Source organism: Acomys minous (assembly GCF_964271855.1).
Source record: "Acomys minous genome assembly, chromosome: 13".
Classification (NCBI taxonomy): domain Eukaryota; kingdom Metazoa; phylum Chordata; class Mammalia; order Rodentia; family Muridae; genus Acomys; species Acomys minous.
The window spans coordinates 63,879,538-63,898,879 of NC_140495.1; the positions used below are offsets into that span (position 1 = coordinate 63,879,538).

Genomic DNA, 19,342 nt, shown 5'->3' on the forward strand with positions numbered 1-19,342 from the left:
TACATCACTCATGTACTGTCAAATAACTTATAGCCTTCCTGGTTTAAAAAATAAATGGCTGGCCGTGGTGGCGCACGCCTTTAATTCCAGCACTCAGGAGGCAGAGGCAGGTGGATCGCTGTAAGTTTGAGGCCTGGTCTACAAAGCAAGTCCAGGACAGCCAAGGCTACACAGAGACACCCTGTCTCAAAAATCAACAAAACAACAACAACAAAGGAATTGGAAGAGTTATATTACAAGGCTTTTGATTTCTGGCTTCTCTGGTCCCATACCCTCCCTCTCTTTCCTTTTTCCTTCCCACCTTTCTCTTTTATTTTCTTTGTTCCATTCTTCCTCTCTCCCTCCTTCCCTCACTCCTTTTTTCCTTCTCTCCCTCCCTCTTTCATCCCTTCTCTCTTTTTCTTTCTTTCTATCCTGGGGATCGAACCTATGGCATCTTGCACGATAGGGCTCCACCACAGATCCACGCTCAGTCCCACCTTTATATTTGTTTTGATTTTTAAAAATGGCTGTACCTCATGTGAAATTAAGTATCTTTATTTGGGAAAAAAGGAGAGAGTTTATACTGTCATTTTAAACAGCACAGACCCTACCCAAAGAAGTCCAGTGATATCTTTTGTAATATTTGAAAATAAACCAACTTTATTTAAATCAGTCAATAGCAATCAAGACTGGAAAATGCATTTACAGCTGGCTCAAGGATATGAAGAAAACACTCGACTTGGTGTGTATTCAAAGGCATGTTGCATTTAGTAAGGCTTGAAAGCAAGGCCTGTTCTCACCACAGTTAAAGGTCTCAAGAAAAGCGAGTCACCATTATTTGGAGTGTCTACATACAATGAATTAGAATTGCTAAATCAGCTAATTCCTCAGCTTATAAAAATGAAAACATTATGTGACTTGCTGGGTGGGTGGGGGCACAAATTCAAATATCAGCTGAATACTTGTTTTTGTTTGTTTGTTTTGAGACAGGGTCTCATGTAGCTCAAAATGGACTCCGACTTATAATGTAGCTGACCATGAACTTCTAATCCTCCTGCCTCCACTGTCCTCGAGCTGGGATTACCAGTGTTCATTACCAGGCCAGATTTATGCAGTGCTGGAGATCTGACCCAGGCTCTCATGCCTGCTAAACAAACACTCTACAACTGTGCTAGGTCTGAACCTGACATTTTCTATAAATATATCCATAGTCCGTGTTGGGACATCTGTAGCTATACACAAAAATACCATGTCTTCAAAACTGTCTTTGCCAAACACCAGATTGATTTTATAAAAAATATGGCTGAACTCAAACCTTATATTGGGACAATGTCTTGTTTATTTGGGATAATGCATGCGGTGGTAATGGAGAATAGACTTATCTCTTTAAACACCATTTAAAAGACTACGAAGTTTGATTCATACTTAATAATGAGATAAAGTGTCTTGAAGCTAGGATGGGAAAGGAATATTGATAAAGGGAGAAGAAAATACACTTATAACTCAGGCACAAGCTGTTAGTTTGCGTGGTACAGAGCAGTGGACACAGGTCACTGGCCGGTCTGTAGAAGGGCCCCATGGCCAATGACAAGATCGCAAATGTTCTCCCAACACCAGAATCTGGCGCTTCATAGGCACACTTCCTTCCTTCATGTCTTCTAAGGACTCTTCATGATGTTATCTACAGTTACGATATATATGAATATAGATGATACAAACATGTAGATCTCAAAAAAATGCAGTCTTTGAAAATCACTGAACTCATTTTCAATCACTCGTTAGTGTTTCACATCTCCAAGCAAGGCTGTTAGTATCCTGACTCATTTTGCAGCTGAGGTGACTCCTGGACCATGGAGGAATGGAGGGGGAAACCCAGAAACACCTCCCTACCAGGCACCGACTGCTTCTAGAACATTTTGATTGCAGGTGCAAATCTTCCAACTCCTATTAGATGGACACACAGCTTCTGCCTCAGCCTTCTTCATAATACAATTTGCCCGGGCCTGGCAGGTTCCAGGGACTAGTAGACAGTCAGCATGTGTCTGTGCCCTGGTGGTCCTAAAACGCTTAGGACTGTCCGGCTGCAGAATGTCCACCTCTAAGCGCAGGCAGTGCCTTTACTACTGTCGCCTAGTCTCACAGGAACCAAAAGGCAGCAGAAATATGCTCAGCCCACAACTCCCGGAACAGCTTTTTTTATGAAAACACCACGATCCTGTTTGGTCTTCCCCAGCACCAGACAGGAGCACCAGGGGCTGTGCCATCTACCAGGAAGCTGCAACTAACTAGTTTGGGATTGTCTGGCCAAAGAAACTGACTGGCTGTTTCCTACTTTGCAATCGATTAGTTTGGTGTCTGGAGGCTACTTAGGCCCCTTGTTTAAAAGGTAAGACGTACACATGCCTGGGCTCCTAAATTTACCAGAGAGTTTTCTTTTTCGGGAGAAAATGAAATTATGTTCTGAAACAACCAACGATTCGCTTTTCATCTTACCATGTGTGGTTGCCAATATCTTAACAGATGCCTTCTCTCTGGGTCAAGCTAAGAAGTAGGCAGTTTTAAATAGGTAGGTACAGTCAACACTATAATTCTGAGCCTGACTCTAGCTGTCTGTCTTGCCTCCCACTTCTATCCCCCCACACACAAGATTGTCATGTGACAATCCAAGGTGAGAGATGAATAAATTTTAAAAAATTTAGCTCCATCGTAATAGCTTCCTTTCCCCTACCACGCAAATGCTCCCCGGGGCACTGGGTCACTGGCATCACCAGAATAGCTCCTCTCCAGAGTTTCTGCAGGTGGAGTCCACACAGTAACCCTTCCACACAGTCTGAGCTGGGGCTTGGAACCTCAACACTGAGGTAGCTGCAGATGGTGAATCACACACTGGACCAGGTTAAGACCAGGTTCCAGAGAAGCTGGAGTCTCCAGAGAAAAATCTCCTTGGGGGAAGGGCAACCCTCGTTTAATTCATTGCTGTTTTTATATACCACAGCTGAGAGTGGCCTGATGTTCATACTGCCTGCTTGTTAAGTTCTGAGAACCGAGTGGTTTCCTAGTAACTAAGCAGCCTTTCCTGCGGTTCCATTGGTCAGTCTCACTATGGCTCTCTGATAAAATTAAGATCACTTCCGAATTAAAGCACTCAGAAGAGCCTCCCTTCTCTCTTTAAAGGGGTCATGACTGACCCTGTAACATCCAACATTGCCTAAATATTGTGAGTTATGTAAAACTACCCTTACCACACGGGAGAACCTTCTAGAAACAATATTGACTCGGCTTGCAGGGTTTGTTTTTTAAAGACTTGCCGATTGCTGGGCTCAGAACATGACATGCAGGTTCTGAGTATTCTCCTCGACTCCCTCTGAGGCCCCTCTGTGTGTATGCCAACCTTCATGTCGTCACCATCAGCCCACTTGTGGGACTCAGGGTTGGGAGCAGCCTGGGGTTTACGCTGTGCCTGTAAGCTCTGAGAACAGCTTGGTTTCTTGTTAACTAAACAGCCTTTCTGAAGGTTCCGGAAGCTCCCCTCTCCCAGAAGGCCCATTGAGGGCTCTTCCCTGAAGTAAAAAGGGCTGCTCCCTAAGCAGTCCTACACTTTTAAACGTCCCCAGGGGCAGCTTGCCGAGGGCCTGTGGAAAGGTTCCTGTAGCGATGGAAATGAATCGACTCATTTTTTTTGCCTCTTCAAAGCCCTTTCAGGTTTATAAAATGTCCTAGCAGGCAGAGTCCTCTTCCCCATCGGGCTAGGGAGACCTCCTGTTTCCTCCCTCCTCGGATCAATGGTCACTCTTTGCTTTGGAGATCCCTGGAGGAAGGTGGGTCCAGCGACTGCTTGGGTTAGCCCATGTTGATGTTTCTATGGAAAGAACCCGTGCTGCCCCACCTTCCAGAGCAATGAGCCAAGTCCAGGGCCTTTCCGGCCCCAGGGGCCTCACCCTCCGCTGGCAGCAGCACAGAAGGCAAGATTGTTGGAGCTGAGGCCCTGCGAATGGGTTTCTTCGAGACTCTCACTAACTCATTAGAGGAGGAAGAGCTAATGATTAACTCATTTTGTCATATAGCTTGATCATCCCAGGGTCCTATGCTCAGGCCTCATGAGTTTTTTGTAGGCAAAACTCAAGGAAAATGACTAAGGAGAGAAATACTAGCTTGAGAGAAAAAGATTTCCTTTTCTTAAAAATCTGATAGTATGTTGAGTAAGATGGTGGGAAAATGGACCCAGGGCAGTACCTATTTTCCAAATGCAAGAAGTTGTGGCTTCCCAGTCAGAAAGGCCCACGGACTTTCTTCCTAAGGTAGCCTATGGTCACACCATTCCCTAATAGAATTTCTCTTCCTTCAGAGGTTGGGGCTAAAGAAGCCGGGATCGTGAGCACAGCCAGGTAGCAACCCACAGCCACAAGTGACTAGGAAGGGCCTGGAAGACATTTTTGGCCTATGCTGGAGTCTCCTTTATGGTTGGTATGTGTGCCGTGACACCAGCCCAAGACTTAGATAACGAGAGAGAAGACCTGTCTAAAAGTTTTCTAGGCTACATCAAATTCATATGGAACTTTCATCTCCTCCCACCCCATGCCCCACTCTTTCTCCAACCCAAAGCCACTCTTATAGAGAACACAGTCACACACACTCATGTGATCTCCAGCCAGTGACCCCTGTGGCTGTAGACCCGGATGGGCCTTTTGGCATCAACATTGCTTCCCAGAAGCCCCTCTCCATCTCAGTCCCTTCAGTTTAGAATTATAGGTCAACTGCCTTTGTGGCAAAATGGAGACAAAAGGAAAATGCTGGGGAGGGGGGTCAGTGCTGGCCAGGATGTGATCATATTGCACCAGTCCCAGCATTGTAGCAAAGTGGGGTGCGTCCATGGGGATGTCACCATCTGGCCCTCTGTCACAAAAAGCAGCTGGGGCTTGCTTTGCTGGATCCCCACAGTCACACCCAGCTGCACACCCCCCCCCATCACTGCCTCCCCAATGATTATACAATGCCAATCATCTATAGAAGGGGTGGGAGAGAAGCCATCATTTTACGTTGTTAGAGCCTCTGAGAAAGCATTACAATGTTGGCAGAAGGGGACAGTGACAAACTGCACAGAAGCTTTCCAAACTGACCCCAGATATGCTGACCCTAGATCAGGCCGGCAGGTGGAAAAAAAAATCTGCTACCGTGTCCTCTCTGCTTGCCAGGCTCCTGCAGGACAAGGCAGAAGGATGGCACTGATCTTAGAACCTACAAGGCTGGAGTTGAGTTCAGGGGTGCCAGGAAGATGTGGCCTAATTTTTTTTTAAATATTTCCCCCCAAGGCAACGAGGAGGAAGAGTCTGTAGGGTTGAGGGCCTCTGGGAGAAGTAGAAGTCTTCTGCGGCAGGATTTGGATCAGGTGGCTAAGCTCAGGACCGGCTGAGGCGCCTGGCGACATCTGCGTAGGCCAGCTCGATCTCGCTGTCAGCTGCACAGGTGTTGGTGAACTCGTCTCGCGCGTAGGCATTCTTGAGGTACCGCCACAAACCTGTCATCTCTGCTGGGAGGTCATAGTTTCGGTACTTCTTAGCCACAATCTAAGCAAAGATGACAAGGAAGAGGTGATGTGAAGGCAGGGTACCATTCATCGGGAGGTGTCAGGGCACGGGCTCGTGAGTATCAGGTACATCTGCGTGCTGCGAGGCTGAGAGACCCTGGCTAGAAAGACTAGCCATATCAGCAAGCTCTGGGTTTGATTGAGAGAGCCTGACTTAATGAATAAAGTGGAAAAGAAGCTAAGGATGATTTCTGATTTTAGCCTCAGGCCTCCACACGCATGAACATATATGTGTATACGTACCTGCGCACACACATGATGACAAGCATGCAAACTTGGATAAGAACACCAAACACACACACACACACACACACACACACACACACACACACACACACACACACACACACGCACACACACAAATGAAAAAGGTGTGCTGTGAAGAAAACCACCAGAGATAAAGAAAACTTTTTGAGATAGACATAATTGGTGTACGTTATAACATAGCTATATTCATGCATCTGCCTCTTTGTTGCATGGAGGCTGGCACGACAGGCTTTTAAAAATGAGGTCTGTGTAGTCAGACCTTTCTGGGCACGTGACCTATGAGTTCTCCCGGGGTCTTGCACACAGAAGAGCCTTGCTCTTGGTTTAATGCTGTGTCAATATTAACAACTTCGCCATATATATGCTTTAACAAGGGCCTTTTATTCAGGGCTCACTGGCACCTGCCCATTAGTCAGTCTTGCCTGTAGCCGTCAGAGTCAGGCAGGGGGAGCATGGAGGAGTATCTTTCCCAGAGTTCTGCTTCTGACTTCCTCTGTTTTCTCTTTAACAGGGGGGGTACCAAACCACAGGATCTGACATCCTCCTCCTCAGGACCCCCCCAGCTCAGCCATGGGAGGATTTCTTCTCCCTTCCCATATGGATAATGTACAGTCCGCAGGAAATTATGCCAAGTGGAAGAAAATGGCAACCCACTGCTTGAAAGGCTCGTTTCCAGAGCTTCTTCCACACCAGGGAGAGTGCTCGTTCCCTCGTGGCTCTCATTCCAGTTTTGAGCTTCTGGTAAGATACAGGATACCTTCTGTCCTGAGTCACAAGGGTGAGGACAGCATCCCTCCCTCCTCCCCAGCATCCAAGAGGCTGCAGGACAGGGAGGGACCAAAGCCTTTGCGTTTCTAGATCCCTCCCTAATCCTAAAGACTATATAGATTGTGACAGCTGACAAGACTGGCACATGAGCCGGCCCCTCATCTGGGTGCTGTGTTAAATAAGCTACTTGGAACGGCTACAAAGCTACTTAAATCTCTGAAGAATGCTGCAAAAATTATACTCCTATTGCACAGATTAGAAAGGTGAGGCACAGACATTCAACAAGTAAGGTTTTGGTAAAGAGTTGAATTTAATCATTGGTATCTTCAGTTATCCCAACATCTGACAAGGTGCATCTAGCTATAGATGATGAGCTGCCTCCCAGCCTCTGTGTTGCAGAGGCTTGCGCCCAAGGTACCATGCCCGCTAAGCAAACCATCCCAATGAGTCACGCCTCCTGCCTTCCAAATCCTTTCCCTTCAAAGGTGGAAACTCTTCAGCAATGAGCAAACTACAGCCACAAGAGGTGGAAAGATTCATGACTTGTTGCAGGGCTTCTCAAGCTGGGGGGTCGCGACCCCTTTGAGGGGTTGAACAACCATTTCACGGAGGTCGCCTGAGACTGTATTATGATTCATAACAGTAGCAAAATTACAGTTATGAAGTAGCCATAAAAAATAATTTTATGGCTGGGAGTCACCACAACAGGAGGCACTATATTAAAGAGTTACAGCGTTAGGAAAGTTGGAAGCCACTGCCGGTTATAGGAACGATCATGAAGTGCCCATTGGGCATCTGGAACAGTGGTTGCACTTCCTGCTCCCCCATCACCCTCCTTTCCACCAGCCCTATGCAAATGATGAAAAAATATGGCAACTCAGATCCTTTGCCCAAAGTGCCAGTTTATTAATACATGACTTCTCACTGTCCACACTCAGAGGATGACACCCTGGTGCTTTGACACCTGGAGAGACCCAAGACACTGCCTCAGATTCAGAGTTCATCTGACATGTCCTACTTCTCTGCGCCAGTTCAGACAGAAGAAGAGAAGTGCTTCCTGCGGCACCTTGGATTTCACTGTGTTGGAAAGGGAAACTCGGCCCCCATGCACACTTGCCCAGGGTTTGCTAGATCCTTGGTCTCATCCAAACTCTAAAAGTTTTCATCTTACAGAGGTTCTCTGTCCTTATGTCCGTTCTCCGCTGAGTAGTCATTGAAGGACCCTCGAACTTTTATATTAACGTCTGCTCTTCCCTTTGAGAAAGGGCGGATGGACTTCCACTGCTCTTGTCTCTGGGCTCAGGTTTTATGGATGGTCCCTTGTTCTGTGACAACCCCCTTCCACAGAATCTCTCCTTTGCCAGTTAATTCCTCCAACCCTATGGTTATCTCCAAATCTATCTTCCAATTTGCTTTTTGTTTGTTTGTTTTTATTTTTTATTTTTCGTAACGCTGGGGTTATGAATACCCTACTTGTTCCTTACCAGGAAAGTCTGTTTGGCTCTGAAAAAAAAAGTTATTATTATCCTGCAGCAATGATGGAAGCCAAGGCAGGAGGCATACGCCCCTCACAGTTAATCTACGGGCTTTTTTTCCCCTATAGCAGCTTGTTATTCTGCCCACACATCTAAAACTACATTGTGCTGACCCAGAAATAACAAGACACAACAAGGACTCCACTGCAAAGATCGGCTCCCAACACAGCCAACCATCTACCTCCCCTCAAAAGCCCAGGTTTCATCTCTGCATGATCCACACCCACAGGGCTCCACGTTAACAAGTTTCTGTAACTCTAGAGCGTCCCCTGGGAAAGAGGCTGCCCCTGAGCATGGGGACTTCCAGAAACATCTGGTTTTCCCAGTGTTCAAGATGCAGAACTTCTTGATATGAAATTATTCTTTCCTGGTGGCGAACAAAGAAGCAACCCACAATGCTCTGTTCTGCTTGAATGGGACCAGTAAGCAAAGGCGACTAGCCACCATTGTCCTAGAGTTCCCTCTGGTCACTGCAAAAGGAGGGCTTTCACATTTGACCAGGGGCCTTTGAGAAGAGATTGCCTTGGCTCAGAGCAAATCTTGGCAGTGATGATGGTCTGGCCAAAGGAATTAGCAGGGATTAGCCAGGTGGGATAAAAATGGTGCACAATAAAGTAAATGAGTCTACTAAGAGCTGGCATGCACAGTCCAACCCTACACCATAAACTTGTAGTCCAAATACTCAAGAGGCTGAGGCAGGAGGCTGTTAATTTTGAGAATAGCCTAGACTATATATGTGTCTCTGTGCAACTGATCTCAAAGAGAACGCAGTGGGGATGATATTTTACACTGATTGATAAACTCATGTTTTGTTAATGCTAGCATTTTAATTTTGGGTTTTATTCACTGACTTATTCATTTGTTTTTGTGGTGTTGGGTTTCAAGCTCAGTGCTAAGTAAGAACCGTACTGGCTAGTTTTGTGTCAGCTTTACACTAACTAGAGCCATCTGGGAAAAGGAACTTCATTGGATTGCCCTGGGGATATGTCTATAGGGCCTTTTTCTTGATTGCTAATTGACGTAAGAGTGCCCAGCCCACTGTGGGTGGTGCCATTCCTAGGCAAGCAGGCCCGGACTGTATAAGAAAGGTAACTGTTATGAGCAAGCCAAGAGGAGCAAGCCAGTGAGCAGTGTTCCTCCTTGGTGTCTGCTTTAGTTTCTGCCTCTAAGTTCATGCCTTGAGTTCCCGCCATGATGGGCTATGATGTGAACATATACACCAAATAAACCTCTAAGGCCATTGTTTGACCAGAGAAACAGAAAAGCAAACTAGAATACACATTCTGTGTTGTCTCTATTAGCTTGGAATTAGCAGACATGTGCTTAAAGGATCTATATTTGTATTTATATATGTATCTCTCCCCCCCAAGTTGCCTCACAGAGAACACAGTCACAGTGCTGAGCCAGAAAAGCCCAGACCAGGCTCTCAGTGAGTGTGGGCCACAGCCACTGAGCATCCGGGGATGGGGACAGATGTAAAGGTAGGCAGGCTGGGTCTGTGCTCACGCTCTGAGTTGGCTGTTTCATATGAAAACAGTTAACTCCCATAGCCCGGATTAAATTTTGGCATCGGAGGCCAGACCGCCTTGGCTCCTGTTCATGCTCTCTGCACTGCAGAGGTTTGCCAGGTCCCTGGATCTGATAAGCTGGATCAGCAGAAATCCAAGGAGACGGGCAGTCCAGGGCCAGCCTTTGTTCCCTCCTAGGCCATCCCCCTGTCTGATCCTCAGCGTCCCAGAGCTAGAAACCCACTGAACTGTCTCCAAGGACAGGGGATTAACTTAGCCATTTAGGGCTGGCAGGAGCTGAGACGTTCGGAGCAGGAGGGAGGAGCCTGGGAGGCATGCGTTTGCCTACTTTCACAAAGGATGCGTAGGTGACTTGCCCATACGTGTTGGGAGTAGAAAGGAGAGAAGGAAAGAAGGATGCAAAAGAAAGCAGGGAGGATTTGACCCACTCCCCTTCTTTTAGGCCCAAGGGGAAAGGAATGAAATCCTAAAGGATGAAAGGACTTGCCCTGGTCCAGCCTGCCAGCTGGTGGCAGACGATGAGGTAGAACTTGGGCCTTCTGATCTTTCCATTATGTCCCTGTGACACCGTGCAACCGACGGACATCACACATGCCTAATGGTTCTGCTTATTCCTCGGGGGGTGGGGGGTGGGGGAGGGAGTAAAGAACGCACAATTTGGTGGGCATGGCCTGCGATAATTAATAGCTTCAAAGTGACATACTTGGTTGGAGCTATAAGAGATCTTTAGCTTGGCCCTGAGCCCAAAGTGTCTTCATACTGAAGTGTTGTATTGGCCTGCCCAAGAAGCATGTGGCTCCCTCCTCAGTTTTAGCTCTAACCCCAGGCTGGTGGTCAGCTATGTGACTTCACCACAAGCTGGTGTGTGCTCTGATTGGAGGACAGTCTACGTGTCTAGTCTATGTGCTGCGGCTGAAAGTAGCAAATACACCCTGTTGACGAATGATGGCTAGCCTTCTCCTCAATGGAGGGCAGAAAAAAAAAAACATGAGTGTCCTGAAAGGCACATAGTAGTTGATCAGACCAGATTTATTAAATGGCCACTACATGTGGAAAAGACTTTTGTTCTCACAGAGACTATTGTCAAAGTGACATCCATGTGGTAATATATTTTTTTTTTTAAAAATTGAGTCTCACATGAACTCTGGTGCCCCATATTTGACCACTTCCCCTTTGGTGGGGAGGCCTGGTGGCACTCAGAGAAAGGATGAGCAGGCTATCAGGATGAGACTTGATAGGCTGTGACCATATGGTGGGGAGGAGGTCCCCTTCTGTCATAGACCTAGGGGAGGAGAACAGGGTGAAAGAGGGAGGGAGGGAGGAATGGGAAGATACAAGTGAGGGGATAACAATTGAGATGTAATCTGAATAAATTAATTTTAAAAAATTGAGTCTCAAGAGAGGCTTTTCACCCAGCAAGCAGTGAAGGCTGATCTGGGGTCCTCCTAACAGATTTGACTTCAGAACCCTGAGTCTTAGCTTCCGGGAGTTACTGCCCTGACTCATCCGCCTGGCTGGCTGGGCCTGAGATGAAGCCAACTGATGTCTCTTACCTTGACCACATGCAGCTTGGGCAGCAGATTGCAGTCGGCCAGGGTCAGCTCATCCCCATCCAGGAACTTGCGCTGGGACCCTTTCTCATCCCCGCGGGTATTGCTATCAATCTCCTCCGGCAGAGGGGTGTTCAAGTAGTCATCCAGCTTCCTCAGCGCCTTCGTCAAGCCTCTCTCAAGGGCTGGCATGGGAGAACAAGAGAAAGGTCAGCTCTCTTCTTACCAAACGCAGCCACGGCAACCCCAGAGTAGACCAAGTTAGGCTGAGCCATGTCTTCATCACCGCTCTGCCATTTCAGCAGACACAACAGAACTCCTGGTAGCCGTGAGCATGACTCCACGGGAGTGTACTAGACAGCCTAAAATGGCAAAGCCTGGGGCTTGAGAGAGGATGGTGCAGAAGTTGCTGCTCTACCAAAAACTGGAATTTGTTTTCCAGAACCCATGCCAGGCAGTTCCTGGCCACCTGTGACTCCAGCTCTAGGAAATCTAACACCCTCTCCTGGTCCCTGGCCACTTGCTCACACACACACACACACACACACACACACACACACACACACACACACAGAGAGAGAGAGAGAGAGAGAGAGAGAGAGAGAGAGAGAGAGAGACAGAGAGACAGAGAGAGACAGAGAGAGAGAGAGACAGAGAGACAGAGACAGAGACAGAGACAGAGACAGAGACACAGAGACACAGAGACAAAAAGAGAGAGAAACAGAGACAGAGAGACTGCAAGACAGAGAGAAATAGAGACAGAGAGAGAAAGAGACAGATAGAGCACCTAGGATACATATCAGCACGTTCACAGTGCTTATCTCTAGCCTAGGATCTAGCATAACTTTGACTAACCCACCTGGAGGAGAGGGGACCAGGCCTTTAGGAGACAGGACATATTGTCTAGGGTGACTTGCAGAGGTCCAGTGGGTATCAGAGAGGCACACTGCAGGTTCATCTACAGCAGAGAGCTCAAAGCTGTCCCAAGTGGCCAGAACAATGCACCAGACAGGAATGGCCACTAGCAATGTGCCATCAACTCCACTTCCATAGAGACCTGCCACAGATGTGGGTCAGAGAGTGACCATTGAAAGGGAGATGAGGTGGCAGAAGACCTTTATGTCCTTGTCCTGACCAACTTTCAAATGATTCATTTAGACACATATGAGCATTAGGACCTCTTTAGTCACAGAAAGGTGACGTGGAAACTGCACCTGAATATACAGGGCAACTGTAGAATAGATGGCTGGCTGGTCATTAGCCACTGGGCCTGTGACAACATCCCTACTCCTCAACCCCCCCTCCCCCCAAGACTCTGGTTTACAATATGGGAGTCCCAGCTGGTGCCCATGGGAGCAGATACAAGTGGACATTGCCATCCAGAGGAGAGAGGCTGTGAGGCCTGTCCTCCTTTTCACGATTTCCCAGATGTGTCTGTCATTAATTAGCCCCTCCCACATAACCTACTTTTGCCTTTTCATAGGAGGCCTTTTGTTTGAGACAATGGAGGGACAACCAGTCTGGGACAATGCTGCTGAACACTTCCTGGAATGTTTGGAAACCAGCTAGAGGCCGTTAGTTAGTTTCTCACTACTTCCTTTTCCCTGGTGTGGCATTTGAACTCATCTTCATCATCTGCTTTGTGTTTCCCAGCTTGGGAGAATAGAGTGAGAAGGGCTGGGAAAAAAATGCTTGAACTCCCTTCAGTGATTGTCTGGACCGTGATGGGATTACCAGGCTATTCAAGGGCTAGCGCAGAGGGTGGGTACCAGACAATACTCATTGTGCCTTTCCCCCCAAAGCGATCGCGTCTCATGCAGGATTTGTTTGCTTGCCCAAATCCCTCTACTCCTTTCAGTGATAGAGTGGAGCAAAAAAACCCAATCACAGTGGGAAAAGGAAAACAAAACAAAACAGTATTCTAGTTTTGTGTCTGTTGTCCTGCTAAAACATCCTGATACAAGGCAGCATAGGGGAAGGGATTGCACATCATCTTTGTAGAGAAGTCACAAAGGCAGGACCCTGAGACAGCCCGTCACACCGCATCTACAGTTAAGCGCAGAGAGAAACAAATATACGCAGGCTGCTTTCCTGTATGCTTGATCTTTTGCCCGGCTTTTTCCTGTCCTGTATCCGTCAGCCCGTACCCCCTGCCTAGGGCATGGTACCACTCACAACCCCCGCCTAGGCCGTGGTGCCGCCCACAAGAGGCTACATATTTTCATTATCTATGACCGATCGATATGATTCCTGGCCAACCTGAGCTAAACAAATCCTCAATTGAAACGCTCCTCCCAGGATATTTTAGACTGTGGCAAGTTGACATTTAAAAGTGACCATACTCGTGGTATGCTTGTTAAATTCGATCAGCGAATTTCATCCAAGGGTATGCAGGAGTACGCAAAGGAGAGGAGATATATCAAGTCCTAACTTCAAATGCCTGATAGAGACCTTACAGACAAACAATAAAGGGGTTTGGCAAAGAGGCCTGAAGCAACGATGGAGACCCTGGAAGACTAGCTCTGGATAGATTCCAGCTGTCTGTCAAAGGAGCTCTGGAAACGGAAGGGGGGAAGTTCAGAAACAGTAATAGATGCCCTGCGTCATTACAACATGGCGCGTATGCTGTGAGCATGCTCTCTGCTCATTAGTCAGGTACCCAGCAACTCTAGATTATTTGTCGGGAGCATCGAGCTTGGAGTTGGTGTTAATCATGGTAGGGACATGAGAGGAGAAGCGGGAAAGAAGCCACTGCAGGTACCCGAGGTTAGGAGCTGGCTTAGAATGGTTTCACTGTTGAGGTTATAGCTTCAAGGTCCTTTAACTGAATAGCTCTCTCGCAGGCCTTGGGCATGGTTTTTTACTTCCTTGTTTATGCTTATTGCATTAGCTTTGGGCACCATAAATCGCATCCGTGCCCCTGGCCCTGGTACTGCTCTGTGGCTAGAGGTTAGCTCCCCAGCTTCACTGAGTAACAGTTTCCTCATCTCAGGATGACAATGAAGAGCCCCCAGGCCACACATGGCCCCCTATGGGCTCAGTCCACTCAGACAGTGCAAGAGGAGCTCCTGATTCAAGGGGCTGGGCTGCACCAGGTGTGTCAGTGATGATCGCTGTTGTCTTATGACCCAGTTCACCCACCGTCATCCTTCCGTCTGTGTGAATCCGCCCATACTTTCAAATCCACATAGGTTTAAACATCTCAAGATGCCACACAGAATGGGAGATGCTCAGTGGCCTCCTCAGTCCTGAAGTCAGGGCCCCAAAGTGGGGCTTTCTCTCCCTCCTTCCTTTTTACCTTTTTAAACTGCGTTTTAGACTTGCTTATGAGGCTTAGATTGGCCTCATCCTCAAAAACTAGCTGGAGACGCCTTTGAACGTTTGGCTCTCTTGTCTCCACCGCCCTAGTGCTAAGATTACAGGCACGTGCCGCCACCATGAGCCCTCCCTTGTACGTTTAATGCATGGCCGTAACTATGCCCTTTATGCCTCGTGGAATCCTTGTTGGTGGCAATCCGTGTAGAAATGGATGATCAGAGGGAGGCTGAGCCACCATCCCCACATGCTGAAACACTGCCAGGGTAACCAATCAGTGGCGGCAGGGCAGTACCTGGCCTTTCTCTTCCAGCGTTCTCCTTCCTTCTGCTGGCTCAGCCCTGAAGCCCCAAGATTATATGAGCTCTTTTGGCTGATGGCATTTGGGCTTTGAAACCACCCGTAGTGAACTTTCCACACCAGTAAGAGGGATAGGAAAGAGATCAGGATGACAAGTGTGTGTGTATGTGTGTGTGTGTGCGTGCACGTGTATGTGTGTGTGTGTATGTGCGTGTGCGTGTGCGTGTGCGTGTGTGTGTGTGTGTGTGTGTGTGTGTGTATGTTTGAAATCTTGCCTCTGAAACACTTCCTCGGAGATGCTGGCTGAAGTAACTAACTTCAGACAGACCAGAGCATCCAGTGACCCGTGATGGCTAATGTCCCATGAACTTGATGGATGCCCAGACTTTTAATTGCTCTATTCCCCCTTTCTGCCTCTGTTCCCCATAAAGATTTATTCTGTATGACACACAAATGTGCCGGGTAAAATATGCAATGAGGAAAAAGGGGGAAGAGTTCATAAATATTCTCAGCCATATGCAAACAATCTCAAATTTATTTCTCTCTCTCTCTCTTTTTTTATAAAGAGAGAAAAAAAATCCACCCATTCCATGATCGCTTCCAGATTCATTGAGGTTGCTATTACATAAGAGCCAATATTGTTTTCTCGTCATAGAGAAATAATGAGTTGAAAATGGCAATTTGAGCTAAGAAAATAATATAGTCTTACCAAGGCATGGGGGCTGAGTGGGGAATGGGAACGGGGAGCCAAGATCCTGATTCAGCCTCCACCAAGTTTCTGCAAGCATTGGCTCAGCCCTGGGTTGCCAGCACCTGGGCACAGCATGGGGCAGTGGAGTGAGCTGAGGCCAGCAGCACCTCTGGCTCTCACAATTCAAAAGGAGAGGGTGATGCTAATGTCAAGGGTGGTCTTTGGGAGGATGGAAAGCAGGTCTGGGCTCAGGAGCTTCGTAGGCTCTGCAGTCCACAGGATGCAATGCACTTCCTGCACTCTGCAGGTACTGCAGGAACCCAGTGCACAGGCATATATGCAGGCAAGGCATCCGTACACATAAAATACGATTTAAAATTGTGTTTAAAAAGGGATCAAGGCCCATGTCTGACAGGTCTGCAGCCTACATGGGTATCTGGCCAACTGTCCCGTGGAAAAGGAGAGCACAGCTGCTGGGTGCAGGCCCCAGGCCTTGTGCCCTCCGCACTCTCTCTGCTGCACTCATCGCTACACTAGAGACCATTCCCACGCCAGGACAGCAACACGGTCACTGTTTTCTAAATGTGCCCTGGAATGTGGTGTCTCTGTTGCTTAAATACACAAAGAGACACTTCAGGAAACTGAGTCACAGACATACCCAAGGCACAGCTGCTTGTGCTAGGGCACACACAGCTGGTTTCTTCAAACATTCAAACTACTCCCTTAATGCTTCCTTAAGGGATCCCATGCCTTGGACAGTGGGAAAATAACAATTTATTACTCTATTCTGGATTATAATCTAGGCTGATGTAATAGCCCCTGGAGTCCCCTCTAGAGAATGCTCCGTCTCTTTGGCATAGACGCTCTCAGTTTCTCAGACAGACTGTCTCTGCCTTGCTCTTTTCCCTGCGTCAGCGGGGCTAGGGTTGGGCAGATGCTCCTGCTACCTCCTGGCACTGGGTGGGGGTGGGAGCTAAGACAAGCCTTATCTTCTTTCTAGCATGACCATGGAGATGCCGGCTGTAAAGGTGAGTTGCACGTGTGCTCCTTGCCTCACCTACGTGCTGGAAGGCACCCCAAGCATAGCACTACCTACCTGGGTCTCTTAGTCGCATATCCAGGCTGCTGACTTCCCTGCCTCCCTCACCTTCCCTTTACCCAGGAGTCCTTTGAGCCAGTGGCTCTCAACCTTCCTGATGCTGCACCCTTTAACACAGTTCCTCATGTTGTGGTGGCACCCCCCTGCAACCAGAAAGCTATTTTTGTTGCTACTCCATAACTGTACTTTTGCTACTGTTATAAATCATAATGTATATATCTCATGTGCAGATGGTCTTAGGTGACCCCCTGTGAAAGGGTCATTAGATCCCAGACAGGTCTCAACCGGCAGGTTGAGAAACAGTGCTCTGAACCTTTCTTTCCTTTCAGGTGTTCTGTCAAACAGTCTATCACGTTCATAGCAGCAAGTCCCTCTTTACCCAGGAGCATGAGCAGAAGGCCTGCCTGTACTCTGTGAGCTTTTCAGACAGGGTTCTTGGTGAGTGAGAAACTAAGAGAGACTAGAATTTAGAAAAACCTCAAGAAAGTAAGTAGCTATATTGAATCCCAGAAGTTAAATACCCACTTGTTTTTTCCCCCCCTTAGACATCTTATTTGAAACGGGCCTAGAGAGATGACTCACTGGTAAAATGCTTGCCCTGAGGTTGGCTCCTCAATACCCCTGTAAAACCAAGGCATAACAGCATGCTATCTGTAACCCCAGCCCAGCCCAGTGGAAATGGGGGCGGGAATCTCCTGAGACTACTGACCAGCTAATTGAGGGGAGACGGCAGACCCAGGTTCATGGAAGGAACTCTGCTTCCAAAAATAACGTGGGCATCGATAGAAGAAGATATCCAAGGTTAATCTCTGCTGCCCCTGAGAGGGGTGGGGGTGGGAAGAAGTCCTTCTTAAAACATCCTAGTCTCTAGAGATTATATATATATATATATATATATATATATATATATATATTATGTCTCTGTGTGTATAATATCACTTCAATGAGAATCATACATTCAGAAACATAAGGAAAAACATATTTTCAAAATATTAGCCCCAATACACAAATCAGGAGCAAAAGCCTGGTTTTAAAAACTGAGGCACTGGATCACAAAACTTAAGCCTCTCCCACTCCGCAGGCCACTGTGAGTGCCAAGGGCTGTTCCACTGTTTCTGGTCACCCACGTGGCCTATCCCATGCTACAGACTTCTCATACACCTCTATGTCATTGCAAAAGGGAGCATTATTTCTTTGTACCCTACCTCCCAATGAATTTGAGGAAGTATTTGTATTCTTCTTTTTAATGGCTGAGCTTAATTAGAACCTTGATGCTTCCGGAGTCACCCAGAATGGTCTAGAAGACCTTGTCTTTGAGTACAGAGCCCATCAGAGTCCCTCATATCCTTTCTAAACAAGAAACAGAGGCCCTGCCTGTGTCTGGGGCCAATGCTGTGTAAGGAAAAGTGAAAACTCTACTTGGATTTTCTCCATGAAGGAAGAAACATCTCGGTCCTGAGAAGAACTCGAATAATTGGCTGAAATATCTACTTTTCATTGGATCTCACGTGGATACATTAGAAAAGGCACAAACGCGCAGCTCTCGTCTGAGGGAGACCCAAGTGGGAGTCTCTAGGCACCGTGTGGGAGGAAGGAGAGAAGCTCAGACATGCCGTGTTGGCATTTGAGAGTTGGAAACATAAACGACATTTCATGAATTGGTAAGGTGATGGAGATAAAAATACCCAAGAAGAATTTGACATCCCCTCTCTGTCACCTTTTAGAGGAAGAAGCTTTTCTTCCTGTGTCCTGCTAAGATGTAGGAAGAGAGTCTGAAAAGCTGAATTACTCAGAGGCAAGCAGGAATTCAGGGCTGGGGCTGGCAAGTGGCCGACATGTCGGTGCTGTCATGCTGAGTGCGTTTCTTTGGAAGTCAGATGCTGTGTGGAGATTGACAGACTTTCATCTTTGTGTTTGCCAGTATGGTCCCTCCCTGCCCCCAGTATATGAAACCTCACAGAAAGGTTTGTACTCACTAAGCAGGTTTGGGGAATTAGCCACAGTTGGGTAGACTGTGGTGTTCAGCTGCCTAGGGGAAGACACAGCAGGTAAAGTGAGGTTGAATCCTATGACCCCTGCCGCACAAAGCGTGAGGACCTCAGAGCCACTGGGTCAGAGCTGGCACAGGGTTCTAGAAGAGATGGAGGGGCTCGCTTGGAGGTGTGGTGGCTTTCTTTGCTGTCTCTGTGCCTCTGGCCATGTTCACACATCACTGGTGTCCACAGGAGAAAGAGAAGGAAGGTTACAGGTGTCAGAAGCAGGGACCAGGCTGCCTCTGAAGGACCCATGACAGTAGATGCCAACCATTCATGACATGCCACTCACAAGGAACTTGCTCTTGAATTCTGCTGCTACCAATGGCTGACTGCTGTTGAAACAACTTCCAGAGAGTCTGGTGCAGAGTAGGACCTAACAGGAAACTTAACTTATGATCATTATTATGACTGGAAGTGAAGAGTTATGGGAGGACAGGGATGCTGTGTGAACAGGTCAACTTAGGGCAGATGCTGGGTGTGGGAAGGGAAGCTGAGAACATTAGAACTTCCGGGCCGTGAGGAGGATCCTGGGGGATCATAGAGGGTGACGCTCACTCTCACAGATGTCTGGAGTCACCTCCTTGGGCCCTGCCGTATTCTTTCCGTGCTCTCAGTGTTCAGCTTTCTCAGTCTGATCCCTTGGAGAATGTGTGTCCATATTTGCCATCAGACCAGTATCACTGGGC

General features: G+C 47.6%; 1 protein-coding gene across 3 annotated transcripts in view; it reads right to left on the reverse strand.

Moving 5' to 3' along the window:
• Nucleotides 1-614: 614 nt before the first annotated feature.
• The window catches only part of CLIC5 (chloride intracellular channel 5), a 177,606-nt gene continuing 158,878 nt past the window's right edge, over nucleotides 615-19,342 (reverse strand). For all 3 annotated transcript variants that reach the window (XM_084754137.1, XM_084754135.1, XM_084754136.1), the window contains exons 5-6: nucleotides 11,219-11,400; nucleotides 615-5,546 (exon numbers count right to left, since the gene is read on the reverse strand). In XM_084754137.1, the coding sequence (XP_084610263.1) occupies nucleotides 5,379-5,546; nucleotides 11,219-11,400 (350 nt within the window). In that variant the 3' untranslated portion in view covers nucleotides 615-5,378. The remainder of the gene's footprint in view (nucleotides 5,547-11,218; nucleotides 11,401-19,342) is intronic.